At 44.0% G+C, this 15,322-nt stretch overlaps 1 protein-coding gene across 1 annotated transcript in view; it reads right to left on the bottom strand.

The window, feature by feature from the left end:
* brf1a (BRF1 general transcription factor IIIB subunit a) overlaps positions 1-15,322 on the bottom strand; it is a 90,876-nt gene that overhangs the window by 74,224 nt on the left and 1,330 nt on the right. The window contains exons 2-6 of the mRNA XM_073483926.1: positions 14,407-14,615; positions 13,163-13,243; positions 7,522-7,695; positions 4,840-4,871; positions 591-663 (exon numbers count right to left, since the gene is read on the bottom strand). Of these exons, the coding sequence (XP_073340027.1) occupies positions 591-663; positions 4,840-4,871; positions 7,522-7,695; positions 13,163-13,243; positions 14,407-14,590 (544 nt within the window). The 5' untranslated portion in view covers positions 14,591-14,615. The remainder of the gene's footprint in view (positions 1-590; positions 664-4,839; positions 4,872-7,521; positions 7,696-13,162; positions 13,244-14,406; positions 14,616-15,322) is intronic.

Genomic DNA, 15,322 nt, shown 5'->3' with positions numbered 1-15,322 from the left:
ATATTTGCTTGTGTCCTTGATATAATTTTTGGTTTAGGTACCTTTAAGTGCTTGCATTTTACTCTTAAAAGCTGTTTGAGCCCTGTTAAACAAATCATCACATCAGCAATGACAGAAAATTAGACTAAATAGTGCCGCAACTAACAATTGTTCTCATTGTCGAGTATTCTCTCGATGAATCATTAGTTGTTTGGTCTAGAAAATGTCAGAAAATGGTGAAAAATGTCGACCAGTGTTTCCCAAAGCCCAAGAGCACGTCCTCAAATGTCTTGTTTTGCCCACAACCCGAAGATATTCAGTTTACTGTCATAGAGGAGGAAATATTTCATATAAATATAAATTCATATATATAAAATATTCACATTTAAGAAGCTGGAAACAGAGAATTGGGACTTTTGACTCAAACTGATCAGTCTCTTATCAGAAAAGTTGCTGATTACTTTAAAAATTGACAATTAATCGGTTAATTGTTGCAGCTCTAAGAATAATTACTCTATAATGAAAATATTGATTAATTTTGAGAGCTTAATTCAACACAGTATTGCAGAGCAAGTCCAGTAGAAAAAAGTGACGGTAAGTGAAGTGTGTACCTATAGCCGGGGCGTTGATGCACAGTTCTCTGGCCAGAACGAGGAAGGTTCTTCCCAGCACGTAGACGTTCACCTGTGGAGGAGAGGAATCGTTTAAAACAAAGAGCAAAGTGTGTGTGTCAGAGAAAAACTGGATTTTGGTGTTTACATGATCCAGTACATCCTCAGTTGGCCCTACACAGCTCAGCATGAGTTTGGGATGTGACTGGGGATGACTGGTGTGTTTTGAGAGTAATAAACAGACTGCTGGGATATGAAATAAGGCTGTTGCGTCACCGTCAGGTTAAGTGTTCTGGTTATATAATCGACCCGAAGGTTACAGCAGAACATGTCACATCAATATGTGTGATTAAAAGCTCAGCGCTGGGCGGTTTGAAGCGATTTTTCCCTCTCATACAGCCTCTCAACTAACAGCTCTGTGCTAATTTCTAATCAAAATATCATTCGGATCGATTTCCTTTTTACACTTTCACTCAGTTATTAGTCGTTTCACAGACGTCTGCACCGCCACATTCGTATAAGTTGAGTGAACAAAGTAGAGTTGAGAGGAAAAACATGCGTATATTCCTCAAAACAATGCACTGAAAACATAATTTTCACATTTGTACTGAAAACACAAATAATTATAATGTTTCTAACAATATCGAGTCCTAAATGTGATAAAATATGTGATGAAACATTTAAACTCTGTTACAGGACCTGACGATGCAGTTAAACTGGGCTGAGCAGAAACCTGGTGTGTTGCAGGATGTTTGAGGGGTGGAGGCGGGTGGTGGTGCTGGTGGTGGTGTGTGAAGGCGAGTGTGTCATCAGGGTTATCATGCTGGCGCCTCCCCTCACAGATGTTTCATTGTGTTTTACCCACAACACCTCCAGAAGGCTCGGCAGTAAATTCTGTCATCCCTGACGCTCCCCCGCTCTATCTGAAAGGATCTAATGATGAATAACAAAGCCACAGGGCTGCACATCTATCATCTACTACAATAATTATCAACATTACAGCCCAGAATCAAGTTGTGGAGGCATCAGGGGCTGAAAGCTGAAGCAGACGGCAGTGAAAGCTGCAGGATTCAGGTCATGAACTCGGGTCAGATCTCTGTCATTCCTTCAGACCTCCAGAGCTGGAGGGTGAGGGGGTGACAGACAGACGGACTCTCGCTCTCAGACCCCTCTGGAGTCGGGCAGGGACGCAGATGCTGCTCTGCTATTCTGGGAAGTGGATTCCAGCGAAGACTTTGTACACAGAGGCGGAAATGTTGGTGGAGGAGGAGGAAGTGGAACAAGCAGGACTGTGTGATTACAGCTCAAACAAGGATGTGGGTCGTCACTCATGACTGTTGACTGTCTCAAGAAACTCAGGAACAAAAACAACACTTTAAGTATTTTAAAGCTGCACTAATCAACATTTTTATATCCATCACACGGTGTCGCTCGTAGTTCCCCTCTGCTGTGGGCCCAGACACACGGAGCAAACATCCAAGGGCTAGCGGCAACAAAGGCCGACTGTAAGGCAACTTGAACGCACCAGAAAGACCAGCTTGTATGTTCTGCGCCTGCATAAGAGGAAACTCTCCATACCAGCAGGTGACTGTAGGGGGATTCATCATTCAAAAAAGGGAAACTAGACGTGTTTTTTCGACACCACTCTCGCCAATAGAGCCATTTCTAAATCAAGAACATGTCGATCTACCTTCTACTTAAGACTGTTGGCCAAAAAGCAGCCAACAAGGGCCGTTTAGTGCTAACTAAAGGCAGCTGAATACTTGCAGACTCGTTGACAGCAGCTGTTTTGTCCCATCAGGAATCCTTTAATTGAAATTTCTTCTCCTTGAACCGTCTGTCGCTGCGTCCACCTGTTGAGACTCGGCCGTGAAGTATCAAGTAACCTCGCCGTGTTTCTGATCGTTCGGAGTTGACCCTCGACCCGGAAAGTTTCACTTAGCGCTGCGGCGGACTGCAGAGGGGATTATATTCTTCTCAGGTTCTCGATTTCAACCCTCAAACACCTCCACTGCCGGCAGTTCAAAGTGCTGATTAAATTTAATTTGAAGACTTGAGCTCAGAGTTCAGTCACACGGATTCTTAAATCGTGTTCGGACCAAAGAAGAAAGTTTTCAGACGTGTCAAATTCAGCAATTTCTGAGTGATTAAACTGCCGCGCTGCATGAATACATAAAAATATAAGACCAGTGAATTTGATACGTTATGTAAAGACATATATTTTAGTAATAAAGATGGATTATTGGCAGATCTGCAGCTTGTCTTTCATAGAGTCTAATCATATTTGGGTATCTGCTAAATTGTATTATATCACTTAAATCTTTGATAATCTTTTTACTCTCAGTGAAGCAATCTGAGTTCTTATTCCTCTCCTTGTTGAAAACACAAAATCAAGTCATCTTGAGACATCTGGCTCAAGTCTAAGTCGAGTCAAACTCGAGTATTTTATCAGCGTTAGTCAAGCTCGTCTCAAATTTGTGACAATCTGACTCGAGTCAACTCATGTCGAGTCCTCCGACACTCTGGACCTCTGGAAAGATGAAAATTAGCTGTCTTACGCTAACTTCGCCTCATCCGCAGTTGTTTTTATGTTCATAAATGAGCATTGTCCCTGTCAAGATAAAAACTAAACTATTTCCTCTGCAGCCAAACGTCCTCCTAAAACTCTCATGTATTTTTTCCTCCCAATAAAAAGACAGAAAGAAGACTAAGAAGTCTAAACATCTCAAATCCACCAGCTTGGAATAAATAAGAGGGGAGATGTTTCTGTAAACTGTCCAGTGATTTAAATACATTATTTTATTCCCCTCTCGATGGCCTGAAGAGATCCCTGACAGATGGAGCGGTGGTCAGTGTGCAGGATCCTCCACATGTTCACTTTCTAACAACACCTGTTGTTCAAAACCCTGCATGTGCTCAGAGACACGCAATCTTAAATGTGAAAAACATCCAGAGCATGTGATCCAATTAATACAAATCTGGATGCCTGAACTGCATCAGAAGAAGCAGAGAACAGCTGATATTTACAGCCAGTATTGATCTGAACCAATATGCTTGACGGAGCTCTTCATTCATCCAAACAATGCAGCACAGAACAAGTGTCCCGGGTGTGGATCCATAAAAAGTGATTGGTGGAATATCTCCGCCCTGCAGCCACCGCAGCAGCAGGCTAAAGCTGGACATTAATAACACCCCCCACGCAACCCCACCCACCCAAAATCCACTCCAAATCCTCTCCCAGCCTCCTCATGCCAGGGTGTGGACGGCGGGGGAGGGGCGGACTGGGCCGGCTCCTCCGGGACAGCTGGGTGCATAAAAATAAAAGCCCCCCGACCAGCTGTGACTCTGAGAAATGTCCAGCACCACCACACCCCTGACTCACTGTGAATCGGCTGCCATTAAATATGCAGACAAATGGAGGGGTTTCTAAATATACACACACACACACAAGTCAGGTTTAATTACATGGGCGAAAGTCTGAACGCAAGATGACTGCAGGACCGAGCGGTTAGCCAGAGATGCATTATGGGACTGGTGGTGAGTGGTAGGAGTGTGTGTTTAAGCGGTAACAGGGTGGGAGCCATCGACACACATTAAAGAGGGGATTAAAAAGTTGTCTTCAAAGTTTGGAAAAAGTTATTTTAGAGTTTAGGAGGTTTTAAAGTGCTTCCAGAGGCTCATTTTCACACAGTTACTGAATTAATCTACGCAAAATAAATGATTTATCAATTAGAAAAGAGCAGCGATTTATCTAGAGTTGCAATTAAGCGATAAACAGGAAAGTAACTGCAACTTTTTTGATAATATTTTGATAATTTAAGTCAATTTTCAGGCAAAAATGTCAAATATTTTATGGTTTCAGCTTCCTGAGTGTTCAAATTAGCTGCTTCTCTTTCACACATCTGTTTTAACTTGTTAAAAAGCCTTCAGTCACGCTGACACACTCAGGGTTAAGGAATGACTGAAAATATGCGGGCTTACCCTAAATAAATCAGAGCATCCTGTAAGACTGTATATTATCACACTAGACAGCTTTGTCAGGTCTCATGTGATGATATTCACAAGTGTTTTTTACTGCGATCCATCGTCCCGTCCGTAACGACATTTAATGACGTCAACTTGGGCTTTGGGAAGTCATGATTGACATTTTAATCTATTTTCTACTGTTCATGGGCTACTCGAGAAAATAATCAGCAGATTAAACTTTAGTGACAATGATCATTTGTTTAAAATTTGACTGTAGTCTTACCTGTAAGAGGTCACTGAGATCCAGCAGCATGTCTGAGGACAACTGGTTAAGGCGACAAGACCAGAACATTCAGTTTTGTGACCAACAGCTTCCTTCACAGAGACAAACCCACATCAGACTCCATACGGTCAAATCAAACGACAAAGATAGAAAATGATTGTTGTTTATTTTGTTGAGTTGTGCACAAATATCATCCCGAATGTTTCCAACAATGTTCTGACCAGAGAAACCTGTAGTTTCATTTCATCGCTATGACATCTGAGTCAGAGTTATCGAGGTAAACATCACCTCATTCGAGTCACGTCAGATAGATTTTCAGCAACAATTATTGGTTGTCTAACAATGAAGACAACAACTCCCATGATCCCACGCCACTTATGCGTTTTGTTTGTTTAAAAATGTGCTCTCACGCCTGCATGCTCACCTGAAGAGCTCGACTAATTATCTGAAGTGTATTTTGTGACCGCACACCTGCACAGAGGACGCCGGCGTCCCGCTGATGATGAAATAAAAAGTGAAACGATGTTCGGCTCCGTCAGCTGTGACAGTAAATCAAATGAGAGTCTGAACCCGTCACCTCCAACCAGACGACCCACACACACACACACACACACACACACACACACACACACACACACACACCTGCCTCCTCAGCCTCTGGACGTCCCATCCCTCCCAGCACCTGTCTCCAGGCTGCCCCGGGTGGATTAGCCGGGGCTCCTCTGAAAAGGCCTCACAATGGAATTAGCAGCAGTGCAGATGAAATGGAAAAGATAATCCCGGAGCGCGCCGTCTGGAGATTAAAGACGACTCCCTTAATCAGGAAAATAAACGACAGCAGGTCCTTCAACACATCTGGGACCTTACACCTCGTGCTGTGCAACAGGGAGGACGAAGCCCAAAATCTCTCGTATTTAAATATCCAGAGAAAAGATGTTTGAACTGATGGAGAGCCTAAAAAAAGTGTAAATATACGACTCATCACAGTCTCTCCTCGGCTACATCACTTCCTCAGTGTTTTGTTCCTTAGCCGATTAATGTTTTTAGGCTACAAACTGAGACAAAGATTATGAGGTTTACTGTGGTACATCCTATTTAACACTAACGCTCTTATTTTGTTGACATTTAGGATTTAGCGACCACACAGCTAACTGCATTAGCTTTAAGCTTTCCACTGATTAAGTCTTCACATCAGGATCCAATGTTAACCACCCAGAAGTGAATATAAACCATCCAGACTATTGCTTCTTTACTTTAAAGTACTTTTACCTCCAAACTGTACTCAGCTGAGGTACTTCAGTACATTTATTTAGTATAAACTCATTGTATTGTCACATTTAACTGCAGTTCACCCTTTAACGCTTCATGTTCCTCTGAACAGAAACTCTCAGTCCTGCTGTGTGTTTAACCGATAATCTGTTTTGTGTCCTTAATTACAGACATACGCCCCCTAGTGCTCAACGCAAGGTGATGCATTTCTTTACAGAGGGATAGAAACTCACGCAAGAGAAGCTAGAAGCTCTGTTTTATATGTGCACGGAGCATTATTGAGACGAAAACAGGAGCAATAAAGTCAGTTTTGGGAAATATTTAAAATAACAAAATATCTGTTTTCATGCCTTCTCAGAGATGATGCTGTGTTTCCAGTTCTCTGAGGAAGCTCGATGGAACAGAAGCAACAAACTGGATCGACGACTGACGCTTTGTTAATTTACTGTCATTTATCAAGTCTCTGCGCGGTGACAGCCGGTCCACGAGCTGACACGTTTGATTGATGGGGTAATGACAGTTTAGTTTTGATGCGACGGTTTTAAAGGACACACGTTTTTGACGATTTTCCTCTCTTTGCAACGTGGTGCTTTAAAATGACAAATAAATGACCTTGATTCCTTCCACCTTCTTCCCGTTCCTTCCTTCCTCCCTGACTTTTGGTCAGAAAGACAAAAAGGCGGATGACAGGAAAGAAGTTAAGATGCCAACAGTCCAGTTTTCTGTGCGGTTGGTCGTCTTTAAATTAAACTCCAGATGAGACGGATGTTTTCTTTTCGCTCCGTTCTCCCTCAGCCTTCATCTTTGTCCTGATTCTCCCCTGCGACAACATTACCGACTCACCCAGCTGTGGAAAAGGAAGTGAGCAGAGCTATTTTTACCCCGGCCTCACTCCTCCAAACATGCATAAACAGACAGGCCTGCATACACACACACACACACACACACAAAAGCCTGGTAAACAATGCAGCAGGAAGGCATTACACCCTCCTCGCCCTCTTTCATTAGGTAAACCTATCCGGGCCGTCCTGTGCTGCCGTTACATAACAGCATCATCCTCGGAGGCGAAGTGAGTCAGGAGCAAACCGACAGCAGCACAAAAAAAGCAGAGAGCCGCCCTGCTGATGAAAAAAGGATGAACCTAAAAGTCCCATTATCCCCACGATGACACGTCACTCTCCACTTCAATAAGCTGCCGTTAGCGGATTATGAAACATTAAGAAAGACAGCGGCAGGCGGCCTGTCCTCCGCTGGCTCACATCACAAGTTACCTGCAGACTCTGACGTGCCGTCCTGCTTCAGGTTAAGATGCTTGAACATGTGCATCATTAAAGCCTCAAATACATGTTGATTTCTAGCTCGTAAACATTTTTCTTCTGATAAAAAAGAAAAGAGGATGAACATTAAGGATACGTGGCGTTCCCTCAGTGCGGCACACCATGTAGATACAGGCGGCGATGACGTGGGAGGACTTGCGGCCGCGGGTCAGGTGTTTCATCAGCGCCATCTTGTAGAAGTTGAGAGCCGTGTCCAGACAGTGCTGGTTCATCTGCAACTGGTGGCCCAGAGTGTTGATGTTCTGTCTGGCTGAAGAGACACACGTACACAGAAACATGTAAGTAAACAGCAACATGGCGACCATTTTCATTCAAACGTGTACGATGGGTGAGCGTCTCAACGGCTGTCTGACATCAGTGAAACAAAGACAGAAAAGAAAACTATATATTCAAGTAGAAAGTTCACGGCAAGGTTCAAAGGTTTAACCTGGTGATAATGGGAAATACACATTATACTGATGAGGAGGAGGAGTAAGAGAAGTAGAAGAAGAAGAAGAAGAAGAAGAGGTAGAAGAAGACAAAGACGAAGAGGAGGAGGAGGAAGAAGAAGCAGTAGACGAAGAAGAAGACGAGGTAGAAGAAGAAGTAGTAGTAGAGGTAGAAGGAGACAAAGAGGAGGCGAGAGGAGGACGAGGAGGAAGAAGAGGTGAAAGAGGAAGAAGACGAAGACGTAGAGGTCGAGGAAGAAGAAGACGAGGTAGAAGAAGAAGACAAAGAGGAGGCGAGAGGAGGAGGGAGAAGAGGAAGAGGAAGACAACGACGAACACGAAGAAGTAGTATTTTCATCTCACAATATATATTAATACCGTGACATCGAATCACTTTTGAAGTGGTGATGAGAGGATTTTATTCTTCTTCATATCGCCGACCCGTACTTCACATAATCATTTCTGCCTCCTCTCCTTTAGTTTGAGCTGCTGGCTGTTGAGAATCGTGACCCTCGAACGAGTCCGTCTCTGCTGCCTGATCACATTTACACGTCCTGCTGTTAGTGAATAACAACGAGCTGTGATTGGTCAAAGTTCACATGTAGTCCCACATGTCTCTATGTCGAGTTAAGGTGACATCATCGCCATCATCTGATACGTTAGTGACCACAGAGAAAGTCTGAACCCAACATGAACCGAGACTCACACACGTCAGGACACGAGCACATAAACACCACCGTCTGTCCGGACGCACACGCCTGGAGACAGCGTGATTATACACACGTGTGCAAATAAACATGTGTGCTCACAAGCCTGCATAACTGTGTCGTCACACGCAAAAGAGTTTGTGTGTGTGTGTGTCGAGTTCATGGCCTCTGATGAGCTCACCATGTTGAGTTTCATCATACAAAGAAGTGTGTGTGTGTGTGTGTGTGTGTGTGTGTGTGTGTGTGTGTGTGTGTGTGTGTGGGAATGTGAGAGGCTCTGAGCTCATCGTGTTTCGTCATGTTCGGTTTAACACACTTTCAGAAGTGAAACCAGAAGATTTCAACATCGGCATGACACACACACACACACACACACACACACACACACACACACACACACACACACACACACACACGTCTGGGTCTCAGCTTCTCTTCTTCTTCTGTCTCTCATTATTCCAGCAGGATGAGTCCATACAGCTGCTGCATCGACTCAGATGAAGACGACAAGAAAACAATCTCAACACAGGTCTAATTTATTATTAATGGTTCTGGAGCTTTTGATTAAATCACACAGATCTTCTTTAGCAGTCATCTAACTGCTTGTTTATTTTTTGCCTGATCAGATTTTAAACCATAATTAAATGAAGATAATATAATTGCGTGATTATCTTCTGCTCTGATGCTCGACGCTGCTTCCTCAAGCTCAACGTCACTTTGTTTCCAAACTAAACCCAACAGAAGACACAAGGTACTGAAATACATAAATATGTGCAAATATAACCCAAAAAAACAGACACGATCAAAAACAAGAACTAACCAAAGACCTCGAAGCAGGAGACCAAATAAAACCCCCCAAATATAAACCCCACTTCAGAGATGTAACATCACGGAGGTACAAAAGGAGTTTTGTATGTGCAGCTTTGGGTTTGCAGCAGCTACTGCGAAGATAAAAGTTAATTGCTACCCTAATTTTCTAGCGAGCTCGTTTCTCAGATGATAAGTAGGGCAGACACTCGGCGCTGCAGCTGTAATTAGCGCTCTCCTCACTTACTTTCTTGCCCTTTGCGTGACTCTTCAGCTCAAACCTCAAAAACAGCAACTGACTCCATAACAGGAGGCTCTGAATGAATAAAAACAATAAAAAATAAATAACACTTCATAACATTTACATGAAGAAAATGTGGGACAACCCCGAAGCAGAGTGGAGTTTATACGTCCACTGAATCTGAAGAAAACCGTCCAGAGAGGTTTAACACAAGTGACTACACACACCTGAGTTAGAGAGCAGGTAAAGAGACACACATACAGTCCAAGTACACACAGGAACAACTTGTCATTCATGTTTGTTGAACGCAGAAGACAAGAGGGAAAGTTCAGTCTTCATCTTGTACACAGAAGCTGAATAACAGAGATAGCATCAGCGGTTTGTGAACACCAGACTAAAACCACGGAGTCAAAGTCATGGACCAGGAGCATTTACACACTATACTGATGAGGAGGAGGAAGACAGAGGAAGAAGACAGAGGAAGAAGACGGAGGAAGAAGAAGACATTGAAGAAGGAGGAGGAGGAAGAGGAAGAAGAGGACGTGGAAGAACACGGGAAGGAGAAGAAGATGTGGAAGGAGGAGGGGGAAGAAGAAGAAGACAGAGGAAGAAGAAGAAGACGATGAGGAAGAAGACGAAGAAGAAGAGCTGAAGACAGTGACATGTGGCTGAAAGCTCCAGAGAAAGCTCTTCAGTGAACCTTCAGTTTCGTTGTTTCGTTAACAGGAATCTGTTCGTGTCAACTTTCAGACTTGTGAGCTTGTTTGCTGGAAACACTTGCGACTGAGCCTGAACACTAAACATGCCTCTGAAGAGACGAGGTGATGATGACGAGTGACTCTTGTTAATATTAACGAGCATCACGGACGATATCTGGCGTCATATCACTGTATCAATACATTCACACAGCGTCCAGCTCTCCATCCAGACTGCAGGGAATCAGACCTTTCACTGCAGCTGCACTTTGTGACTCACACAAAGTCGCTTTTCATACATAAATCTCGCCTGGAGCCGCTTTTTAAAAGCTACATTTAAATTCCAGTCACGACGCCGACACCGCGGCGCACTGTGGACCGATACATGAGAGACCGGTGAGACGTTATCGTCCAACACTAATACAGCAGGAGGCCGGGTTTCAGCGCCCAGATATGAATCAGTCGGCGGTGAGACGGAGGAGGCGCAGACGGCCGCTGGGGAAAGTTTCTGGAGGACACAAAGAGAGAAGAAGAAGAAGAAGAAGAGCTGCAGACTCACAGACGGCCACAAATCTCCCCACAGACACACACAGCATCATGAGGGTATTCCCAAAACCACCGACAATAAAACTTCCACACACACACAAAACACACACCTCCTACACACACACTTAAAGGAATAGTTCGTCTCAAAGATTTCATGTCTGTACCGTAAAAACATAACACTACAGCCACTTAGCTTAGCTTAGCATACAGACTGGAAACAGGAGGACACAGCTAGCTTTGCTCTGTCCAAAGGTGTGTTTAATCAAACAGCTCACTTGAATGTAGCATAATTTTTTTTTATATCACATCTGCGATGATGAGTCAAAATGTCGGCTGTGAAACCGGTCCATCAGTGAGCTTTTGTCAGCTTTGGACAGACTCCTTGTTTCCATTGTTTTTGCTAAGACTCTCGTCTCATCCTCAGCAGGAGGGCGACAGTTAAAAGTGCACTTCCCCAAAAAACGACTCCTTTAATCAGTGTGTGACCTACACACACACACACACACACACACTTATAAAACTTTTATCCTCATGCACACCGTCAGAATATATCAAGTATTCCCCAATTGTCATCCTCCTCACACACACACACACACACACACACACACACACACACACACAGTGACTAAACTAATCCCCTATGCACACGCTCTAACACACACACAGTCCCATTACTCAGCGTCTGCTGCAGTCTGACAGCTCTGTGACTCTGCAGCTCGTCGCTGAAACATCATCGGCGGAGCAGACGGTCGTCGCCGCAGTAACCAGCTGCTCGCCGTCGTATCCGAGCTCTGGCTCCGTGCCCGGCAGTCTGCCACTTCTCAGCAGAGAGACGGGGGTTTTATTTGGTCTCTAAATGCAAGTTGTCGACGTGTTTCTACACTGGAGTCGCTGAGATGAAACTCCTGTGTCAGTGAGAGTTTGCGGGGATGCCAACAAGGGCCCCCGAGGGTCCCTTCAGGGTCCCCAGAAGAATGAGGAACAGGTTCATTGAGAGCCTGACGGATACACTGATAGCCTGATGTTACGAGCTGACACAGATACAGAAAACTCTAAAAGTAATCCCTCTTGGAACGGGGAGGACACATCCTCCTCTCACCTACAGTTTGACTCATTCAGTGAAATCTCTTAAAAGTTTTTCTGTCCAGCTGCCAAAATCCAAACAAGAGGAGCTCTGTAATAGAGACCCACTGCCACCTCCTCCACATGCTTTTTGAGAAAAAAGTGAACTAGAAATAGACAATTTTTCAACAGGGCGATGTCGTCCAAGGGTCGAGCCGATGAACGACGTCATCATCCGTCCACGACAGCTGACAGTCATCGACTACTGAGCCCCGAGCATCGTGACATCGCCGTAAATGAGCAACTCGTTCCCTACGGCAATACTGAGGGGACACACCGCCTCACATTCTGAAACACGTTACTTGCTCACTCCATATTAAAGCGGCTTTCGTGAGAAGATAACGTCTCTGCAACACAGACGTTCCGTCATTTTCACTGAAATGCTAGCATGCAGGAACATTTCAGAGACAGAACAAAAGCGAAATGGGCTACAGTTAGCTTTAAAATACAGGAAGTTAACCAGCATAGATCATTCTTATTACACTAAAAAAAAAGGACTTGCTCAGAAGATGACAGGTGTGTGATTTGGTGCCTCCTTCTAAGGTCAGATAATCTAAATCAAACATCACCTCCATGACAGAGGGAATAAAACTTCTTCTGACAGGCTTTACCGGTGAGATCAAGCCACACCGCCATAACACTGTGTGGGTCTGTCACTCAACAGTTGAGGTCTGGCTTTAACATCGGAGTTCACCTAATATAACAGATGTTTAACAGCATCCGTTTGATTTAACAGCTTTAACGAGAATATAAAGGCTGTTTTGACTTGAAAGGCACATTTGTGGTTCGAGGAGTTTCTTTGAGCAAACAGGATAAAAAGATCGAAGGTAAATCTGCCCTGAGAAGCTTTTAATAACTCGGCTGTTGTGTCAGACGAGGTTAAAAACACCGACGTGCTGCAACACAGCTGCTTCATGAGAGAACATTTGCAATTCAAACAAAATATACAGAAAATCCACATGAATTAAGTCTCTCCGTCTCCTTCTTGGACTGACCTCATCTGTGTGCTGAATAAAAGCGTCTATAGAGACAAAAAAAAAAGTACACAGCATGTGCATGAATGATGATCCTGACCCTCAACAACCCTCAAACACTTCTCCTTCAAACAGCAGCTTAAATGTGCAGCACAGGCTTCGATGCAGACACGTGGCGCCCCCTGCTGGTCACTCACCTCTGGACAGCGTCTGAGCTCTGGACTCTCTCCCCATGCCTGTGTAGTGTCCGTCTCCAAAAGACGGGACGTTTCCTCCAGCTGAAGACAAACAGCAGACACACTCACGTCAGGTACAGGTGCAGCTTTAAAGGGTCAAATCAAACACCTTTAAGGGACTTTAACCAAAAGTTTCCATACTTTTAAAGCCTTTATCATCACATCCGAGGTGTTAATACGAATGCAAATGTTTACAGAATTCAAATGTAAGATTAACTGTCATTTCTTTACTGTCCTGGCTTTAATATAAAAAGGAGTATAATTCATTTCTTTGTTTCCACTGGGAGCTTTAAATCTGTCCCCACCAGGGACGACTACAAAAAACTAACTTTTCCCCTCTGAGAGGTTGAGAAGTGATCCAACAGCACCCTCTAGTGGACAGTCGAGGGAACAACCACAGAGGAAATATATCTAACACATGTTGTGCAGACGCAGCAGGAGGGAAAAGTCCTGCAGGCTGAAGGTCAGACGTAATCTGGAGGTAAATGTTACACACTGATAAGAAGCTGTGGAGCGACACACACACACAGATGTTGTCACAGTGTTTCCAAACTGTTCCTAAAACACCAAACGCTCATCTGACAAGGAGAAACTCTCCAACTCCCAGTGGCTCTTGACTTTATGTTTCCTTCAGTGTCTTTAAAATCAGTGTAAGATCACTTCTTTCTTTTTAAAATAAACATCAGTCAATCACTTTTTCTATCTCAACTCAAGATCCACTTACTAACTTTCAACCCCATCACAACGTCTTCATCAGTAAATTGTGTTTACTTCATATCGGTGTCGTGGGATGATGGATGTTTACTTTTATGACCTCTTATTTCTCACGGTGGCTTAAAACGAGGACGAGATGTCCCTAAAGTCCCTGAACAAACTCTGCCCACCCATCAAGACCATGTGATGTGGCTGAAAGCTCAACAATCAACCAGTAAGTGGACTTTGAGTTGAGGTTGTCTCATCAATATGCAGATGAAAATCAAGACCTTTGTCGATCAAATCCAATCGATTGATTATTTGGACGATATGTGACGACTTCAAAACATCCACGACCAACTTTCTTGTAAAAGTAATCAGTTATTAACACATTTTAATGTTAAATTTTCTTTTATATCGAGGAAAAGTGGAGATAAAACTGAGCCACTCGAGTACAACAGCCTCTAATTTGTATTTTCGCGTCCACAGGTGGATCGTTTCCTCCTTCTCACCTCCTGCGGAGACAAACTGTCCCACAGCCAGCGACCCTCCTCCGCCCGACTCCACAAACTCCACCTCGGACACGATGATGTTGTCCTCCAGCACGGAGCCGCAGCCCATGCAGACGGCATCGCCTCGCGCCTGGTCCACATCGATGTCCGAGCTGCCGCAGTTCTTACACACCTTGGAGCTCATGGTGTCGCAGAGCGAGCCTCAAAGCCTGATGGGAAGAAGAGAAAGAAATTAAAACCTCAGCCGTCAGCAGGAGAAGAAAACATATTCCTTCTGTCTCTCTGTGCAGTAAAAAACCTGCTCGTCGAAAGTTAAAACTAGAGAAAAATCTTCATAATGCAGCCAATCACCTGCTGGTTCACCTGCTGGTTCACCTGCTGGAAATCTACAGGTGTGGAATCAATACTTTCACATTAGCAGCATTTTCAATGGAGGATTTTTACTTGTAATGGAGTATTTACACTTTTTTTTTTGTTTGTACTTTTAGTTAAGTAGCACTTTTAATGCAGGGCTTGTAATTGAGTATTTTTTGCAGGGGTATCAGTATTCTCCTTTCAGTAAATTATCCGAGTACTCCCTCAGTTCCTCCACAGTGTGGCATCAATACTTTTAGTTTGTTAGGATTATTAATGCAGGATTTTAACTTGTAATGGAGTACTTTTTTTACAATATGGTATCCACGTACTCCTTCAGTCCCTCCACAGTGTGGTATCAGTACTCTACCCTGAGAAAAGTATCCGGGTACTGGGCCCCTCCACAGTGTGGTAACAGTTAAGTATCCGAGTACTCAGCCTCTCCACAGTGTGGTATCAGTAAAGTATCCGAGTACTCAGCCCCTCCACAGAGTGGTATCAGTAGAGTACCCGAGTACTCAGCCCCTCCACAGTGTGGTATGAGTACTCTTCCCTGAGTAAA

Source organism: Pagrus major, chromosome 16, assembly GCF_040436345.1.
Source record: "Pagrus major chromosome 16, Pma_NU_1.0".
Classification (NCBI taxonomy): domain Eukaryota; kingdom Metazoa; phylum Chordata; class Actinopteri; order Spariformes; family Sparidae; genus Pagrus; species Pagrus major.
This window is presented reverse-complemented; position numbering and strand designations above follow the sequence as displayed.